General features: G+C 42.5%; 1 protein-coding gene across 1 annotated transcript in view; it reads right to left on the bottom strand.

Moving 5' to 3' along the window:
• The window catches only part of EPAS1 (endothelial PAS domain protein 1), a 152,310-nt gene extending 132,240 nt beyond the window's left edge, over window positions 1–20,070 (bottom strand). The window contains exon 1 of the mRNA XM_026652519.2: window positions 19,571–20,070. Coding sequence (XP_026508304.1) covers window positions 19,571–19,596 — 26 coding nt within the window. The 5' untranslated portion in view covers window positions 19,597–20,070. The remainder of the gene's footprint in view (window positions 1–19,570) is intronic.
• Window positions 20,071–20,941: the final 871 nt, after the last annotated feature.

The raw sequence follows: 20,941 nt of genomic DNA, 5'->3' as shown, positions 1-20,941 counted from the left end.
CTTTTTTGAGATGGGGCAATCAGATCTGCACGCAGTATTCAAGATGTGGACATAACATGGATTTATATAGAGGCAATATGATATTTTCTGTATTATTATTTATCCCTTTCCTAATGATTCCTAACATTGTTAGCTTTTTTGACTGCCACTACACAGTGAGTGGATGTTTTCAGAGAACTATCCATAATGACTCCAAGATCTCTTTCTTGAGTGGTAAGAACTAATTTAGAAGCCAACATTTTATACATATATAGTTGGGATTATATTTTCCAAAGGATATTACTTTGCATTTATCAACATTGAATTTCAATTGCCATTTTGTTGTCCAATCACCCAGTTTTGTGAGATACCTTTGTAACTCTTTGCAATCTGCTTGGACTTAACAATATTGAGTAGTTTTGTATCATCTGCAAATTTAGCCACCTCACCGTTTATCCCCTTTTCCAGATCATTTATCAATATGTTGAACCGTATTGGTCCCAGTAACGACCCCAGGGGGATACTACTATGGGGGAGAGGGATAGCTCAGTGGTTTGAGCATTAGCCTGCTAAACTCAGGGTTGTGAGTTCAATCATTGGGGGGGCCATTTAGGGATCTGGGACAAAAACCTGTCTGGGGGATTGGTCCTGCTTTGAGCAGGGGGTTGGACTAGATGACCTCTTGAGGTCCCTTCCAATCCTGGTATTCTATGATTTACCTCTCTCCAGTCTGAAAACTGACCATTTACTCCTATCCTGTTTCCTATCTTTTAACCAGTTACTGATCCATGACAGGACCTTCCCTCTTATCCCATGACAGCTTACCTTGCTTAAGAGTCTTTGGTGAGGGACTTTGTCAAAGGCTTTCTGAAAATCTAAGTACACTATATCCACTCGATCCCCTTGTCCACATACTTTTTGACCTCCCCTCAAAGAATTCTAGTAGATTGGTGAGGCACGATTTCCCTTTACAAAAACAATGGTGACTCTTCCCCAACAAATCGTGTTCATCTATTTGCTGATAATTCTGTTCTTTACTATAGTTTCAACCGATTTGCATGGTACTGAAGTAGGCTCTGGAGCCTTTTTTAAACATTGGCGTCACATTAGCTATCCTCTAGTCATGTAGTGCAGAGGCTGAGTTAAATGATAGGTTACATACCACAGTTAGTAGTTCTGCAATTTCACATATGAGTTCCTTCAGAACTCTTGGGTGAATACCATTTGGTCCAGGTAACTTATTACTTTTTAATTTGTCAATCTGTTCCAAAACCTCTTCTAAGGACACCTCAATCTGGCACAGTTCCTCAGATTTGTCCTCTAAAAAAATGGCTCAGGTTTGGGAATGTACCTGACATCCTCACCATTCTGCCTAGAGGCCTCAACTAAAACCCCTTGAAACAGAATGATATCTCCTGCACAGCTATTTAAAACTACACTGACCTTTCCATGTATATTGCCCTGGCTTTAGTTCAAATCCCTCTCATTTCTTCAGATACATTTGGGGCTGCTCATCTACCTGTCCTGTGATTAAATATTATATAACAACAACAATGGGTTTGTTATCTCAAAGATATGTTCATTGTTTTCTGATCCCTTGCCATTTCCCTCGCTAAATGTCTCCTAAATTGCTCAAAGTCCCTAATCTGTACATTGATCCTAAATTCCCTCTAAACTGGGTTGCGGCAGGGAGAGATTCCTCTCCCCCAGCCATGGACCCAACCCAGGCCAGCCACAGACCCACCATGGCTGTGGGAGAGGCGCCCCTCCTCTGGCCCCAACCCAGCCCCGGCCCGGCCCTGCCATGGGAGAGATGCACCTTCCCCAGCCACAACCCAGCCCAGGCAGGGACCTGCCACAGCCATGGGAGAGATGCCCCTCCCCCGGCCCCAACCCAGCCCCGGCCCGGCTGCAGCCATGGGAGAGGTGCCTCTCCTGCGGTCCCAGCCCTGGAGCTGCTGAAGTGGGGAGAGGCACCCCTCCCCCCCAGCCCAGGTGCTGCTGCAGAGAAAGAGAGCTGAGGGGAGTCCTCTCTCCCCACTGTAGCCTCAGGGCAGCCTGCACCCCAAACCCCTCATCCCCAGCCCCAACCCAGAGCCTGCACCCCCAGCTGGAGCCCTCACACACCCACCCACACCCCAACCCGCTGCCCCAGCCCTGAGCCCCTTCCCTCACTCCGAACACCTCGGCCCCACCCCCACCACATGAATTTTGTTATGTGCATCAATATGGAGGTGATGTGTCATAACAAAATTTATTCCGCACATGGGTGGGAAAAATTAGAGGAAACACTGCATTGATCTTATAACATAAGGGCCAAATTCATAGGAGATGCAAATGGTGGTGTAAATTAGTTATAAGTAGGTGTAATTTATACATCAAGGGATAGCAGGAAGTGGTATAGTAGGAAAAACAATTATTGAGATAGCATAAGAAGGCAGTAAGGTAACATAGGCCTCACTATTTTATTTGGCCTTCTTGTTAATTATTCTTATTTAGGAGTCCCAATCAAGGTACAGATTTCATTGTGCTGGGCAGAGAAAGTCCCTACTAAAAATTTTTCAATTTAAATAGATATGACAAGGAGTGGAAGTGATGATGTATTACTACCTCCTTTTACAAATGGAAAACTGAGGCACAAAGCAATTAACTAAATTTCCAGAGATCACACAGGAAGTTGGTGGCAGCACCAGAAACCGAACTCAGATTTCCTGACTCCCTATCCAGACCCTTAACCAGGGTTCTTCCTCTCTACAAAAGTTTAGATGCTTTTCCTGCCATATTCACTCCCTTTTAATCCCTCAACAAGTAATTTACACCCTATTTAGTGGCATGCAATTTACACCAGAAGTTACATCACCTCTGAGTATTTAATTCCAAACACCTGACTGTAATTTAAGAAAGTTCAATGGATGATGCCTGTTCTTGATAAGGGATAATTTTAGCTCTAGGAAGTGCAGACCCTCCCTAGTTCCATTTGCGCCAAACCCCCCACCATAAAGACCTTTCCTGAAGAGCCAGCCTTCTGGGTGCGGTAAATCTGGCTGTTTCTAGAGCCTGTCAGAGTTTATCTTGTATCTGTCAAAGGGGTTGCCAGAAACAGATCTTGGTGTACTCCTTTCATAGTGCTTCCGGCACTGAGCCAATGTCAGAGCAAAGAACTGAGTTCAGAGTTGAAATTCACAAAATGACATCCTCAGCTTGCAGATCCTCATTTTGACATGGCTCTGGATTGGCTGGTTACATGGTTAATAAACAATGTTTTTCTATGGGTAATAATGAGTGTTTCTAAACAGCGGTATTAAGTTTCCCTGCAAACATCTGCACCTGCTTATATTCCACTTTCAGGTCAGTACATGCCTATGTAAACTCTTTTTCTGAATCATTTGTAGAATATATAGCTCTACTATGTAAAAACCTGTGGCAATGTTAAGACAACTTGATAGTAGAAAGGATGTTTCCATAGAAATATCCCTCTGGTTAGTAATGGCAATAACATATCCTTCAAATCACTTTGAGAGGAAAATACAACTGTAAGAAAATAAAGTCTTCAGTTATAACAACAATGTTATTACAGCTGTAGCACTGAAGAGTTCATCAGGGGCTGAACAAAGCTGCCAGAGAGAGGTTCTGCTGTCAGACTAAAAACAGTGATCCAGCAACTTTGGGTTAGCATTTTAAGAGCACGGGTTTAAGTTGTCAAAATCAGAGTCAGGTGAGAAAGATGCTGTGTCAAAATCAAACACCAACATTTTCTTAACTGCAGGAACCACATTGTCCCACTAGAGCCAGATGTTGCCTTCAGTGCGACCACAAAAAGAGGATCTCCTCCATGCATGGAGCTCACCCATCCTATGTGGAGGGGTCAGCTGCCTCCACTGACTTTCCCCAAACTGCATTTGTTTAGAATTGGCTTCAGAGAAGGGTGGGAAGTGGCTGGGTTAGGCCACCTGGAGATTCCCTGGGAAAAGCAGCACAGTCCTTTTGCCATGGATCCTCCTTTATGGCAGGGATCTTCATTAAAAGGGGGAATCCTAAGGGCAGCCAGAACCAGAGGTAATCAGGGGCACAAGGCCTTCATGCTGATGACCCTCCCTTCCTGGGAATCAGTGGGGTTTAGTGGCAGATTTTACAGTTCATTCCTGTAGGGCAGGGGGGAGGGAGAGAGGAAACCCCACCCTCCCAACAGAACAATGTGGAAGAAGCTCTCCAAGAGAATTCTAGCAGAGTTTTTCCTCCCCCACAAGAGAGACAATCTAGCCCTTAGTAAAATCCATGAGTCATTCAAATACTCTGGCCATAGTGGTCATCAATTTTTTCATTCCAATAAAAGTACTGCTTAAAAATTCATGGCACAATATAGCCCTCATATCCAAAGCCTGGAGTCCTTTACTCAGAACTTACCCAAGCAAAGCTTCTATTACCCAAATAAGTTCTGAATTCAGGACTTCACCCTACAAGTCTTTGTATCATTTTACTAATCAGAAGATTATTTACAAAGCCATTCTTGCTCCTATTGAATTCAGTGGGAGCAGCAGCAAGCCACTACTCTATGTAGTTATCTCGTGGGCTCCAATAAGTGGAATTATATCCTCTATATGAGACTGACAATGATCAAGAACGCTGTTGTACAATAATAGTATATAAAATCTAACTAGACACAGCAGCCTCATATACTGTACCACAGAAAATGCTTTAGAGTGTGAAGCAAGTTGCAGTTAGAATTAAAATTATTGTGATGGCTTAAGTTTGATCTGTAAGCAATAGCACATTTTCCATTATATATAAAGCCAGTCAAATTACTGTATTTTAATGTCACATCAAAGATCTTCAAAGTACTGTGACAATAAGCAGAGTTGATAATGTCAAGAATTCACTCATACAGAGGGTAATATAATTGTGAATGCACAGGCCTTGGAGATTCACTGATAATAACTGGAGTGTTATAACAAGAGTGATATTTAAAGGATTGGTCTGTGGTTTATCATACAAATGCATTGTTAAATGCAAGTGAAAATGAACTGAGAGTGTTACTCAGAGATTAAGTGCAGTGACTATGCTACCATTTATTGTGTCCATTGTGTACCTCTGGTGAAATAAAATACAGGGAATCTTGTTCCATTACATTTATAAAAGCTCCTTCATAACCACTAACATGTGACCTTCATACTTCTCTGTCTTAATACTAAGCAAACATTTGTTGTGCAAGTGCACAAATGTGTGTTCTAAAGGCGAACTACAGTATACCGACTATTGAAGTGCTATTAAACCCATTCATATCAAAATTCTCATGACCATCAAGTGATTTTTCACTGTGTGCACACAAAAATTTAATTAATTAAAGGCTCCAAGAACATAAAATTGCAAGAGCTTTATGCTGCAGGAAAATGAGCTTAATAATGCACATTGTTTTTCATGAAATACTGTCGATTATTTCAAGTAGTACTGTAGATTATTTCACGCATTTGTAAATTACAATGTACTATGTACAAGAAAACCTATACAAGAAAACCTATTTTAGAAGACTGACAAAAATTGGTTACTTAAAGAAAGTGGTCTCCTAAATAAATAGTGGATACCAGATGTACTAAGTATGTTTGTGGATACTATTGTATTAGGTTTCCTATGGCAGTAAACTTACTTAGGAAAGGTAGCCATTTGTATAAGGACACCTCTACCCCGATATAACGCGACCCGATATAACACAAATTCGGATATAATGCGGTAAAGCAGCGCTCTGGGGGGCGGGGCTGCGCGCTCCAGAGGATCAGCGCGTCAGCATGTCTGGCTCCGACATGCTGCTTTGAGCGGCGTGTTAAGGATGGGAGGCAGGCGGGAGGGCAAGCAGGGTGAGGAGGAGAATGGGGAGGTGAGCTGCAGGAAGGAGGGGGGTGAGGAGGCAGGCGGGTGGGAAGATGGCAAGCAGAAGAGCGGCGGTCGGGCGGATGCAGGGAGGCGCACCGGACAGACTGCGAGGAGACGAGCGGGGAGGCGAGGGTAGGCAGGCAGGCGGGTAGGTGGGGTGAGGAGGCAAGCGGTGGCCGGGCGGGCAGCAGCGCTGGGCGGACGGTGAGGAGACCAGCGGGGAGGCTGATTTGTCCCGGGCTTCACACCCCTCTAGGGACGGCTCCGACACCCTGCTCTGAGCGGCGTGTTAAGGGGGCCGGGCCGGGGCCGAGGGGTTAGATAAGGGGCAGAGGGTCTCAGGGGGCAGTCAGGGGACAAGGAGCCTTCCCTACCCGATATAACGCGGTTTCACCTATAACGCGGTAAGATTTTTTGGCTCCCGAGGACCGTGTTATATCAGGGTAGAGGTGTATGATAATATAAGTATTGTATGAAGTACTGTAGTTTTGTTTGTTTGCTTGCATTCCTAGAAACTGAATCTAGAATTATTAGTCTATCTTTTAATTATTTTGAAACTTTGTGATGTTTCTTCATTAATTTTGCACTATTTTTCTTCATCGTGCATGCCTCAACATTCAGAAACTATATTCAGCAGCAAATGATGTTCTTTTATCTTTAATACTATGCTTAATCATATTTGTTTTATCTTTTAACAATAATAATGAAAATATTCATATATTCTGAGGACCGAACAGACCATCATGATCATCTAGACCAGTGGTTTCCAAACTTTTTTTTTCACGGACCACTAGAAAATTGCTGAGGGTCTCGGCACACCACTTAATGATCTTTCCAAATGTTGTTTGTACCATTAGCTAACTATTGTAAAGTGCTTTGGATAAAAGCATTATATAAAAAAACCTGTATAATAATTTTTTTGTTCTACAAATAAAAGCACACAACTCATATTTTAATATCAATAGTCTTACCTTTCTAATGCAATGGATGTGCCCTCTCCCTCCCCCTCCCCCCGTTGGCAGCCCCTGAGCTGCGGCTGGGAAGGAGGGGGGGTGTCTCTCCCTCTCTCTCCCACCACGGCAGCCCCCAAGCTGGGGCTGGGAAGGAGGGGGGGGCTCTCCCCCGCCACAGAGCTGACTCTGGGAAGGAGGGCCATCTCTCCCTGGCAGTCCCAGTCCTGGTGCTGGGGAAAGTCGCCTCTTTCTCTGGCTGCCACAGCCCTGCATGTCCCAAATTCCCCCCACCCTTTCTTCTCACCCCACTACCCCCTCCCACTTACCCCCATTCCCTCCAAGGCCACCATCTCACCTTACATTTGCATCTTCTCCAGGGTCGAGGCACCTAATTAGTGGAGCCACGGCTGTGTGCAGGCGCGCACCTTAGGGGGAACTATCCGTGGACCATCTGAATGGAGCTCGGACCACAGTTTGAGAACCTCTGATCTAGACTGACATAACACAGTCCAAAGACGCTCACCCAATAATTTCTGCATCAAACCTCCTGTCTTCTGTTTGAGCTACTGCATACCCTTTAGAAAGTCATTGAGTCCTGACTCAAAACTGCAAGTGATGGAGAATCCACCACATCCCTAAGTTAGTTGTTCTAATGGTTAATTACCATGATTGTTACAAATTTGTGCCTTATTTCTAGTCTGAATTTGTCTATCTTCAGCCTCCAAATATGTTTTCAGACTCAGATAATGGAGTACACAAATATTTACAATAGATAATGTTCATATTTTATTGGTTGCAAAGAAGTTTTTAATGATTCTGCTAATGTTATTACCACATATACCTTCAGACTGCTAGCTAATGATACTTTATCTTTTCCTTAGACAATACATTTGTATTTTCTAAAATGAGAAGGGACAGTCCAAAATTCAAAGTCCATCATTAAGGGAAGGGCTTTTAAAAGAAATGTCAATTAAGTATGTGCAATTGACATATCTAAATGTATAAAAACGCTGTGGTATTCTAGTTTCTGATCCTGCCACATGCTGCACAATAGGAAGGAAAGAACAGGAAAGGAGTCAATGGAAAGCCAATGAAGTCACAGTGGAAGTTGAAGGTGCTGATCAATTTAGAGAGGTGCACAACATTTCGCATCAGTAGGTACCTAATTCAGACTTTTTATTTTCTGAAAAACAATTACAAAGACCCAGTAGCTACAGATAGTGGGGGGGGGGAAAGTGACAAATTTATATAAATTTTTATAGCATCTCTCATGAATATCAGTACACTACAGAGTATAGTATGCACAGGGATTGAAGCTGATTGTGGCAACCATTCTACACCATCAAAAAACCACACAACTTCATTTGGTCAAAATGATCGTCTAGTTGTGTTCCTGTCCAACTGGGAGAACAGGCATCCAGCTGCCTTTGGAATCAATAGTCTTCAGATTGCTGTTGGAGATGATACATTGAAAGAGTTGAAGAACTACTCATAACATGCAATCTTCATATAACATGAAAGTTGATCATCAAAGCAACAGCCTAACAACAAGAAAGAAAACCCAATACCTACATTGCTCAAGTTATTAAAATGAAAGCTTACGGACATTTAAGTTGACTCTGTATCCTTCGTTTATAAGAAATAATCAATTAAAACAGTTTCCTTTCTATTGATCTTGGAGTCCAAAGACCCATTTCATTAAGCACTTATATTAGCTTCCTAGTATCTATGGATTTGATACACTACTATTGTTTTTTCCCCTAAAGATTTTAAAATTTAGAGACAGATATCCTTGATGTAATAAAGATTCAGCTCACTAAGCCTTTATTCCGCCACGTGTCTGTGATTATTGCAACTAGTACAATTACACTTTTTAGTAAGGGGAGTTCTTGAAAAGTGCTATAACCATCTTTTCTGCATGTACACTCAGGAAAAATACAGTTGTAAGAGATGTGAATTGCCCCTAGTTATCCCAATGACAAGTGTTGACTTAAAAGCTTAATGATACAGCTCCATTGTCTTTAACAGAACTAACCCAATGTACATCAGCTGGGGATCTGGCCCCAGATTTTTAAGTCATTTAGGTTCACTATTCCATATATGGCCTTAATTTTGTAGACTCAACCTAGGGACCATAATTAAAAAGTGCAATTTGGCATGCTTCATAGACAAAATTTGACACGCTTCATGTTGATATTTTCCTTCTTTGAGAATTATTTAACTAATATCAACTTCACATACCAGACTACTTTTATAGATGAGAAACATTTTAATAATTCTGACTTTTTTCCACATTTTGCTCCTTGGTGATAGACAGAGAGGCACAAGTTGTTGAGCAGTAGATTTTTTAAAGCTTGCTTTTACTTCTAATATATTTTGTTACACATGTGAATTACTAAGGACTTTTAGAAAAGAAGAATGTATTTAGTTCTGTTTCGGCTATGTATATTCTTAAAGGGTTTAAAGGCAAATGTTAAATTTGAGATTGAAAATGTAAAACTATTAGATCTTTCCTTTGCTTCTAATTGGCTTGCAACATAAATAAATACAGTGTAGACTCAAGATACCAGTCATTATTATTGTTGATATACAGAGCAGAGTATGTTTGCCTACATTTTAGCTGGAATGAAACAGAAAAAACAAAATCTACTGTCCCCATTAAAAAACAATACAAACCAAACATTCTGCTTCTGCCCAGATGCACAAAACTGTCCATAAAGCTGCAATAATCCGAAATTAATCTCACAACCACAGGCTAAAATAGAACATTTGTAAAGTTTTCTGAACTTTTTCAGAGGGAACACCCTAAACATTCCATTAATCAAAGAAAACTGCTGACTCCACATAATCATACATACAGGAAGGGTCAAGATCAGGGCACCTCTTTGACTGAAGATCAGACACAAAAATTCAACTAAAGCAACTTTGCTTCTTGTTAGACAAAACATTTAATGAGCTTCTATAGAATGGAATATTCAATATTTGCTGTGTCATGTAATGCGATGGACAGTGGAGCACAATGGATATTTTATCCCACCTCAAACTCTTTATAAAAAACAGCCTAAAATTGTTTTAATATCTAAAATGGCACACAGAGTTTGCAAAGGACTGTTTGTGGTACAATTCTTAACAATTAAAAAAAATTCTAGAGCTAAATACAATCATCCAGGCAAAAGAGCCAAAATCATCATTAAATTTAGGCTAACGTACTAAAAAGTATCAAAGGGGTAGCCGTGTTAGTCTGGATCTGTAAAAGCAGCGAAGAGTCCTGTGGCACCTTATAGACTAACAGACGTATAGGAGCATGAGCTTTCGTGGGTGAATACCTACTTCTTCGGATGCATCCAAAAGGTGCCACAGGACTCTTTGGTACTAAAAAGTATAATTAAATATGGCTAATTTGGGACATTAGCTGTTATCATCCAACTGGTCAACTGTACGTCACGAAACAAATACTGTATTCTACAGTGCTATTGGAAAGCAGCATTATACAGTTTCACACATTTTTCTTTTATACAAAAAGGAAACTTGGTAGTTGTGAATAATCTTGCAAGTCTAATAAAAAGTGAATACTGTCTCTAAGTGATTAAGCTCTTACTAGCACCAGCTAGTTAAAACACTTTGCTCCAACTAATGTTTAAGCAGCTACTGAACACAGCACTAGACTGACAGATAACAGGATTTATCTCAAGGAAGTAACATAAAAAACTGCACCTGCATAGTGTACCATATTTGCATTTTGTTTTAATCTATAATGGTGTGTCCTGGCTATTGGCATATACTTCATGCCCTACAGTATGCCATAAAGTGAAATGCACATCCAGAATTTCTCCCAGCATGTATATATGATATATAAGCAAGCACACTAACATTTAAAAGAAAACCCTGATCACCGCACTTCATTATTAACAGATCTAAATGGAAAAAGCATTTCTGTGTATAGAATTAACTATTTGTTTGCAGTGTTATTATAGCTGTGTTGGTCTCAGGACATTAGGGAGACAAGGTGGGTGATATAATGTCTTTTATTGGACCAAACTTCTGTTGATTAAAGAGAAAGCAGTCGAGTTGAGACAGAGCTCTTCTTCAGGTCTGGGGAAAGTATTCATTGACACAGCTAGATACAAAGTGCAATAGATTGTTTAGCATAAGAAGTTAACATGTTGTAAGAGACCATTCAAGGTGAAGTCTGCAGTTAACACCTCTCCAGTCATAGGCGGGACACAGGCAGGTTAGTGGGTTATAGATTGTTGTAATAAGCCATAAATCCAGTGTCTTTATTAAGTCCATGATTTTTAGTGTCTAACAAAGTTATTAATTTAAGCTCCCAGGCTCATCCTTTGAAGGTTGTGCAGGTTTCTTTTGAGGATAAAGGACTGAGAGGTCAGGTATGGAGTGAGCATTTTGTGAAAAATGTTCACCCACAGGTGATATGGTGTTTTTGTCTTTTCTATTTGTGTTCATTCTAGAGCATAGTGATTGTCTTGTTTCACCCACAAAGTCGTTATTGGGACATTTAGTACAGTGGATGAGGTATACCACATGTTTTGAGTAGGACCTATGGATCTTGAAAGATATGTTGTGAGGCATACTGATCATCATACCAGTGGAGAGACGTCTGCAGGTTTTGTATCTGTTAGGGCAGGGTCCTTTGTCCTCTTATTGCAGAGGTGTTAATTACTCACTTTACCTGGAATGGGTGTCTTACAACAGTGGTTCTCAACCAGGGGTAAATGTACCCTGGGGGTATTCAGATGTCTTCCGGGGGTACCATCAACTCATCTAGATATTTGCTTAGTTTTACAGGCTACATAAAAAGCACTAGCAAAGTCAGTACAAACTAAAATTTCATACAGACAATAACTTGTTTATACTGCTCTATATACTGTACACTGAAATGTAAGTACAATATTTATATTCCAGTTGATTTATTTTATAATTATATGGTAAAAACAAGAAAGTAAGCAATTTTTCAGTAATAGTGTGCCGTGACACTTGTGTATTTTTATGTCTGATTTTTAAGTGAGGTGTAACCTGGGGGAACGCAAGTCAAATCAGACTGTGAAAGAGGTACAGTAGTCTAGAAAGGTTGAGAGCCACTGTCTTACAACATGTTAACTCTCATGATAAACAAATCTGTTCCACCTTGTATTTAGGTGTGACACTTGGGTGTGTCTACACTGCAATAAAACACTCGTGGCAAGCCTGTGTCAGCCAACACAGGCTCATGGGGCTATAAAACTGCAGTCAGTGTAGATGTTCGGGCTTGGGCTGGAGCCCAGGATCTGGGTCCCAGCGAGTGAGGAGTCTGCCAGAGCCCAGGATCCAGCCTGAGCCCGAACACCTACATCACAGTTTTGTAACCCCTCAGCCCAAGCCCTGTGAACCTGAGTCAGGTGACACAGGCCAGCAGCAGTGTTTTATTGCACTGTAGACATACCCTCTGAGTACCTTTCCCAGACTTGAAGAAGACCTCTGTGTAAGCTCGAAAGCTTGTCTCTTTTGCCAACAGAAGTTGGTCCAGTAAAAGATATTACCTCACCCACCTTTTTATTATAGAATTTACTGTATTTAAAATAATCTGCCTTTATTACTGTGCCTCATTGCCATCAATTCCTTTACCTGATATTCACAACTTGAGAGGAGTCAAACGAACCAAAATGAAATAGGTTTTTCTCTCTGCAAGGCTGTTTTTTCAGGTCATGTAGCAAGATGCACAGTGTAAAGAAAGTATCAGAGGGGTAGCCGTGTTAGTCTGGATCTGTAAAAAGCAACAGAGAGTCCTGTGGCACCTTTAAGACTAACAGATGTATTGGAGCATAAGCTTTCGTGGGTGAATATCCACTTCATCAGACTCGATTATAATGAGTTTCAGCCGAGACTGGAGCTTGAGCATTGTAGTTCAACCACTACATTTTGAAAAAACTACAACTGAGTTAGAAAGTACAGTTCTATGCTCACATTTGAAATATGAATTGCAATTCATTACACAACCTCCGTTCACTCTTTGCAAAACAGACTATTATGCTGGTAACAAACAGCCCAATCCTTCAGTGCTTACTCATACAAGTGCTATAATCCCATTGAAGTCAATGGGACTACCTACATCAGTAAGAACTGCTTCCAGGAATAAAGGTTGTAGTATCTGGCTCTCCAGAACCTGGGTTTTAAAGACAATGCTCCACTACTTTTTTTCCCCTTTCTGCATATTTGTAAAACTCTGAAAGGTAGGAAAATAAAATTTTGTTCGCTGGAAGTTTGTAATTCTTTGTAGATAGGTCAAATTTTTGCAGTTAGTGGAAGTATTTAAAAACACAGTTATAGAATTCACAGTGCACAACAGCCCTTGTTTTGAAATTTATACCCTGAAATTTCCAGATGTGAGAATGCTACATCATAAAATTAGATATGCTATAGAAAGCAAGAGGAGATTCATTATTTAGATTTATGGCAAGGTCCCTAAATATGAAGGATACCATAATAACAGAATTCCAGTACTGAAGGCTCAATAGTATCTGAACAGGGTGAATATATGATAACTGGGGATAAGAACAGCTTAGTAGAAAATGCAATGTTATTTAACAAACAGGAAATCAAAATGAGGTACTCCACTCAAGGATGCCAGATTTTAGCATTCATCCTGTGAGTGGTTATGAATTTTGACAGAAACAGTTTTTGTGAAGTCAAAAGTATATATAACTTGGCAGAAACCAAGACAATTTTAGTAGTCTCACAAATGTCAACAAATGCCCACATTCTGCACAGTTATCAGGGTGAAATCCATTCAACCTGTATAAAGTCCAAATATTTGGGCTGTATATGAGTGGAATGAACAGTGGCTGGGGAACTGAAACCCACCCCTTCTAATTGGATGTGGGTGCCACTGAAGTCTAAGGGACTTGGTTTCTGACAGTTGGATTAGTTCTTTTGTGAGTAAGGATTTGCAGGCTACTATTGACCCTATCCTTCTCTGATTAAAGAAAATGGCAAAATTCTCATTGACATCAGTTGTGCAGAATCAGTCCTTTAAGGGAGAAGTCAATGGGAGTCGAAGGCACAAAGTATCTCATGAGAGTTTTTTAGTACTTAGCAGTATCAAGCTTTAAATATTAATAGAAAGCATTCAGTTATCTAGCCATAGTTGAACAGGGATATTTAAGTATCAGATGTTTGGTCTTTTGGTCAATTTTTTCACACCCTGTCCCCTTCCCCTTCTAGTGCAGCACCTAAAATTTGCACAGCTTATAAAAAAAAAAATCTGTCTGACTTCAGTATAGTGTCATTAACAATCACTAACTTTTCTGCAGACATGGGGGGGGAGGGAATAATAAAATAATCATACAAAAGTACACTTAAAAATCACTACTGCCAGATTCTGGCTCAGCAGTGGCACATGCATATTTCTCATAGTCTAAGTTGTTCATTTTCTCAACTTGAAAAATCTCTACTGGTTTTTTTTCCCAGCAATCTGTGTTCTGAATGAATTTATCAGGAAACACCGAACAATCATCATCAATGTTCACTTTGAGCAAAAGAACAGCTTTGACAGTGTCTGCACTCATTCGCTTTACTCCAAAGACTGTTCCACACGAAACACTAAATCCTATGTTCCTGATAAATACAGAGAAAAATCTAGTTGGTCCTGCAATGTGTCTTGAAGAAAAAAAATTGTAATTATAAAAAAATTATAACCAAATACAAACAAAAATTAATCATGATTAAATAAAAACCAAAGACATTTCAAATATCTGAAAAGAAGTTCTCAGAACACTGAAATATCATATGAAAAAAACTGTATGATGATTTTGCTTATGGCCATGTTTGGAATATGAAGATTAAATGTATGCTATATTGATTACTCTTAGTTTACATTATCTTGCAAGCAAAATTTGTTTTATTCTTTCAATGATTTCTTAAAATATATTAATATTCCAAGAAATATGTACTTTTTGCTTAAGAATACAAATACCTACAAGAAGCTTTCCACTGACTAATTTAAAGTAATGGATCTATTCATTTTCCATCAAAGTGGGTGGTAGAAGACTCAGACCAGATTTTTATTTTAAGAAACGCACGTTAAATCTACTCATGAGAGTAACACAACATGACAGTTCTACAAAAAATGTTACTCAGATCTCTTTGACTTGGACTGAAATATAACTCCCTTGTGAGAATCCGAGGATGATCTTTGATTTAAATGGAGCACAATGTAAAATGTTCTGGATTATCCTTCATGGAGTGCCTCTTGTTCTATGGTGGCAGAACCGTTCCTCAAGGCTTATGCCTCAAGACTTGCCTAGAAGTCCTACAAAACAGATTTTTATTACCATCATCACTTTTTCCTCCATGAAATTGATTTATAAATTGTGATATTAAGTGAGCCACGTTAAGTTTCCAGCTGTATATCCAGCTAGAAATCAAGCTAATAATACTGTAGCAACTGATAAACTAAAGGCAATAAATCATTCATATAAAAGTAACAAATGAAAATAAAATATATTAAGTTTCAATTGGCTATGCAGAATATTCCTGTACATACATTCATACACACACATCTGCAAGAATACTGAACTAGATACATGACCTTTCATCTCAAAGCACCGTACAAACATTATATCTCACCTCTATTACACCCCTAAGAGGTAGATAAGTATTATTACCCTACTTCTGAGATATGGAAATTGGCACGAGAATGTCAAGTGATTTACTTAAGATCACGCTTGAGTCAGTGCCAGAGCCAGTAAATTAGAACCCAGATCTCCTAAATTTCAGTATTGTGCTGTATCTAAAGTATATTCTTAGGCACTTTAGAAAGAGAAAACTAAAGAGAGGAAAGAAAACGTGCAGTAGGCCTCAAGCACCAGTAGTGCACTGGTTTCATCTTCTGGCCCTGAGCCTTAAACCTGCACTATCTGTGGCAAGACCTGCCCCTTGAGAACTGAACTTTTTAGCCACTCTCAATGCTGCAGCATGACACATAATAACTGAACTGCTTTGGCAATTACACTGTTGTCTCGAGACAGTTGCCATCTACGGGTATGTCTACACTGCAAAACACCTATGGCTGGCAAGCCGAGCCCGAGCCCGAGCCCGAGCCCAAACATCTACGCTGCAATATTACAGCCCCATCACAGGGGTTTAATTGCAGTGTAGTCATACCCTAAGATCTGCTTAGTTTCAAAGTTCTCTGTGCACTAGACAGTGCTCATTCCCTTATAGTTTTAGGTGATTAAGAGTGATTTTTTTGTTAAAAATTGTGATATTACTATCTTTTGTTAAAATTGTGAATTTTCAGTCTGAAGATTATTTCAGCCCTTTATTAAACATACTACATATTTTTATAAACACACCTTACTGTACCATAATTTTTTTCACTATTCTCTTCAAAACGGAATTATGAGGGTACATAATATTATCCAGTACTTCATTCTTTGCATAGAATGTTAACTCATATGTAGAACAAATGTACAGTTAAGATAAAGTATATAGCCCTAATAAATTAATATCTGATATGCTGATGGTTCTAAAAATACAATTTAACTTAAGTTATCCAGTGCAATAATTTTCACACTGCTCATAGTGTAGCTAGTGCACAAATTAAAATGAAATATTAAATACAATTTTTAGAAGCTTAGTATATCAGTAAATGAAACAACTATATATGAACAATGGCAAGATACGGTATTTCCTTCATAAATTAAAGCTTTTATTTACATATTTCTGTATTCAATGACAAAAGTCAATCTTGCAAACACTGATAGCATAAAATAGCTTGAATATCTCAACACATGGGTCAATCCTGCAATTTTTAATCACTTGGATAGTTTTTACTCATAGTGTTTCTCTTCAAATCGTATAAATCTTTCGCCTTTTACTCATGCAAGTACTCTCACTGATTTCACATGAGTGAAATGTCTGCCAGTTTTGCACTATAATTCCTGATTTCTTTCCTTTTGTTTCCACCTGTAACATGTGTAATACAGAGCACCAAACAATTTGTATTAAGATTCAGTAGGTTCTCAGTGGTAATTACGGAGCTTGAATACCTGGATTTCTGTTTTCCTTGGACAGAACACCTTACTTTACACCTCCTTGCAACAAAAAAATATTTAATAAGAGTAAGAGAGCAACACCTACCCAATAACTGTGCTCAGAACATTCCCAGAGCCCTCAACTTTAAGTGAAATGATTGGCAATTAAAACACAATATGCCCCTCAGGTCCTATATTAAATTCTGGTATTTCATCAGATCCCCAAAATTATGAGGCCACCTACACAGTACACCCTCAGTACATCATATGTTGAGATGTATCACAATATAAAATTAATAAATGTTTACATAACATGTAAACTATACCCACGTAATTGTAATTATGAAGCATGTTTTGTTAAAATTCCTTCCTTCCTTCTAAAACACCATCTTCAACTGAAAAAATAATTACCTAATTGACATTAAAGATAATAAACCTTGTTGTAAATTGCATTAACTTAATCCCCGAAAACTAATGAACTAAATAACCCTGAACTGGAGAACAAGACTGGAGAACTAGTATTTGTTGTTGATTGTGGTCTACATATGTGCATACCTTTAGTTTCAAATGACCAGCTATGGGTGCAGTTATGTATTTTCATTATATTGTACGCTCTTCTTTGTATGAGGAAGATTGATACCCACCAGAAAGGTGGGTTCTTTACCACTTTGCAGAAGATTTTTTTCAAGGGAGTATGGATGGAGCAAGAAAGTGGGAGTAAATGGAGGAGGTGAGGGTGAGACCTTAGCCCAGGGGTGGGCAAACTGGGGAGCGGGGTCTGGGGCTCACACCAGCCGTGGCATGGCCCCACTCTGGCTCCTACGTGCTCCAATGGCCCTCTCTGGCGCTACAATGGGAGCTGCAGGGGCTGTGCCTGCGGATGGGGCAGCGTGCAGAACCGCCTGGCCGCACCTCCGCGTAGGAGCCAGAAAAGGGACATGCCATTGTTTCTGGGAGCCTCTTGAGGTAAGTGCTGCTCAGAGCCTGCACCCCTGAGCCTCTCCTCCACGCCCCAACCCCCTGTCCCAGCCCTGATCCCCCTCCCACTCTCCAAACCCCTCAATCCCAGCCCAGAGCACCCTCCCACACCCCAAACTCCTCATCCCCAGCCCCACCCCAGAGCCCACCCCCCCAACCAGCCGTCATCCCCTCCAGCCCCCCCCCACCTGTAACCCCACCCCAATTTTGTGAGCATTCATGGCCCGCCATACAATTTCTATTCCCCAATATGGCCCTCAGACCAAAAAGTTTGCCCACCCCTGCCTTCGCCTCTGAGTGTCAGAGACCTCTCTGGTGCAGCCAATCAGAAAACAGACAGCTGAACTACCAATGCAGGTAATCAGAGCGCCGCTACCAGGATATTCACTTTCAATGCAACCAAAGTGCAGACCCTCAACAGAAAAGGGACTGACTCCTCCCTGAGCTCAACTCCCTGGAGCAGCAGCTGCAGAGGAGATCCGCTCAGTCAGTGTTCCAGTCAACGCTTGGGCTAAATACTGATCAATTACACAGGACTTAATCCGGACTCACTCTGCCCCCTTAAGAGAAATGAGTCCGGACTCACAACCGGTGTAACTGAGACCAGCCGAGCCAGCGGCCCCATGTCTCCCTACTGACCCCGGCGCTCGCCGAAAGTCCCATTGGGAAAATAACACACGGTACTTTTCCACTGAGACTCCAGCCGGGTTTCTATCAACCGGGGTTGGATTAATGCGGAACCTACACTTACACTCGCCTGGCTTTATATCCCAGTCCTTACCCTAAAACCACACCGGGGAGCCCAGGTGGAAAACTGGGATATATTGCTCATGTGCTCTCCTGGGGAAGCGGCGGAGTATCCATTACGTTTCCCTGTCGCTCCCATGGACGCATGAAAGCAAGGGCTGGATCCTCACGACTGCATATGCTACGTTTCCCTATAATTTATATGACATCACGAGGAGCTTTTGAAACCACCTACTTTTGAGATCACGTTTAGGAAATCGTTCATCCTGCTAAATTCCTTCTGCCCTGTTCAGTGCAACCAATTTAACCCACCTGCTATGTTGTTTTTTAATCCTTCACCTCTCGTGGGGAATTAACGTTTTGCAACCTGCTGCACCAACAACCCATCTTGGACTCGAGTTAATTTGTCCTGAGCCGCTACAGACAGAGAGGAAGGAGCAGGGCTGAGACCATCCTCCACATCTGGTGTCAAGTTTTTGTTTTGTTGCGCGCGGTTTGGGCAGGAAGGTTATCTTTGCTGCCCTGCTGAAATGACCTCTTCCTTCGCGGCTGCGGCGATCAACCAAGACAAGTAACTGTCAAGAACCATTTTTCCTGCCGCTACCCCTCTCAGGGCCCGATCCCGCGCCCATGCAGTCAATGGGATCACTACCATGAACTTCAGCTATTTGCTGCTGGATCCTTAAAGCGCCCGCTTGGGTAGCTTTGGTAGCAGCGGCAGGCAGCTCTAGCCTGAAAAGCATCCTGAGTCCCAGCCGGGGAGCAGCCCCGGGACCTGGAGTCCACGCAACAGCCTCAGACGTGCGGAAGAAATAGAAGTCACTCAGTCAGCAGCAACTAATGACCCCTCCAGCAGGCGAGGAGACACGGTCCTGTCCTTGGGACCGTCATAACTTAGGGGAATCCCAACCCCCGTGCCTCTCCCCGGGCACCACGGTTGCAGTTACACGGTTCCCACTTTCATTGCACATCCCACCCCCGAGCCTATCCAGCCCCTTCTGCCCCCACCCCGCTTACCTTTTCTTTTCCTTGTCAGCTGTCATTATTGTGCTGCTTAAACCAACTCGGGCCGCCAACAAGGGCTCCTCGGGTCACGGCTGTGGGTGTCCTGCTCGCCGATCCCCCCTGCCCCAAAAAAGCACCCGGCAGCCTAGAGATCCCAGGCGTGGAGGGAGGAAGCCGGGTTTGGGAAGGCCGGGGAATTGCTCGCGCTCTCGCCGCTCACAGCAACGCTGGTGCACTAGTTGTCCTCCAGGAAAAGGCTGAAGCAATCCTGGCCAGGTCGCCCCTGAGCTGACCATACAGTCTCAGGACACTGCCGAGGATTGTACAGCCCGCCCAGGGGGGAAGGAGAAGGGAGAGACCGGGTTCCCCCTCAAATCTGAAGCCCTGCCAGAAGAAAGTTCTCACTTTAAAACTTCAGGCTTCCCTGGGCTCCCGGGGGCAGGTTCAGCCTCTTTAGCCCCGTCTCCCGCTGGAGCTGTCGCGGCTCGTTCTCCAATGGGGACGGGAGCTGGCTGAGCCCTCCTCCTCCTCCCTCTGCCCCCTCCCACCACGTCCACCCAGGCTCCAGCAGGACTTGCTGAGATGAGGTCAACGCCGCGAGAGGCGGCGGAGCGCCCGGGGAGCGAGCGAGCGAGCGAGGGTGGCAGGGCCAGCAAGGAGCGCTCAAGGGACGCAGGGGAGGAGGGGGCGTTGAGGGCAGCTGGCGTCTCCCCCCCTGCTGCGCTGCATCACACACAGCCCCCGCAGCAGCCCTGCCAGCACCTCGCTGGGCTGGAGGGGGCAGGGCAGCGTGCTGGGAAGGGGGGCAGCGGGCAATTCCCTCCCCTCGGCAGCGGCTGCTCCCGGCCCAGGGGACGGATTTCCCTCCTCCGCGCAGTGCCTTATCACTTGCTGCATCGAGCGGGATGCTTCGCTGACCTCGCTCCGCAGCTCGGCTGCCGCTGAGGTGCAGGGGCCTGCGCTGCTGCCCCGGGCACTCCAGCACGTCCCCAGCCAGAGCAGCGAAGGGAGACGGGGGCGAGCTGGCCGGGAATGGCCAGAGGGGAAGGTGGCTGGGAGCACCTGTCAGGTCAGGCAGAAACGTGACTGGGGCTGTAAACATTGGCTTGTGGATGACTTATGTCCCTCCCCCTTACACATGTTTTGCGGGGCGGAGGAGGAAGAGATTGTATTTTATACGAATTGTTTTTCTGCCCTGGGTCTGGAGGGCTCATTCTTCAGACGCGAAAAATCAAGCTACAATCATCATGCTTTTGCCTTCTTAATATATGCAGATAAGGCCTCCCATTGCCCTCCGCCTTCAGCCGGCTGGGGCTGCTCCTCCGACTAGGAGCGTCACAGAGGCGATGCCTCTCGTTAATTAGGAAATAGCTATTTTGGCAA

This window comes from Terrapene carolina, unplaced genomic scaffold, assembly GCF_002925995.2.
Source record: "Terrapene carolina triunguis isolate 2854851 unplaced genomic scaffold, T_m_triunguis-2.0 Scaffold120, whole genome shotgun sequence".
NCBI classification, from domain to species: Eukaryota; Metazoa; Chordata; order Testudines; family Emydidae; genus Terrapene; species Terrapene triunguis.
Note: the sequence above shows the minus strand (reverse complement) of the source record. Positions and strands in the feature narration are given on the sequence as shown.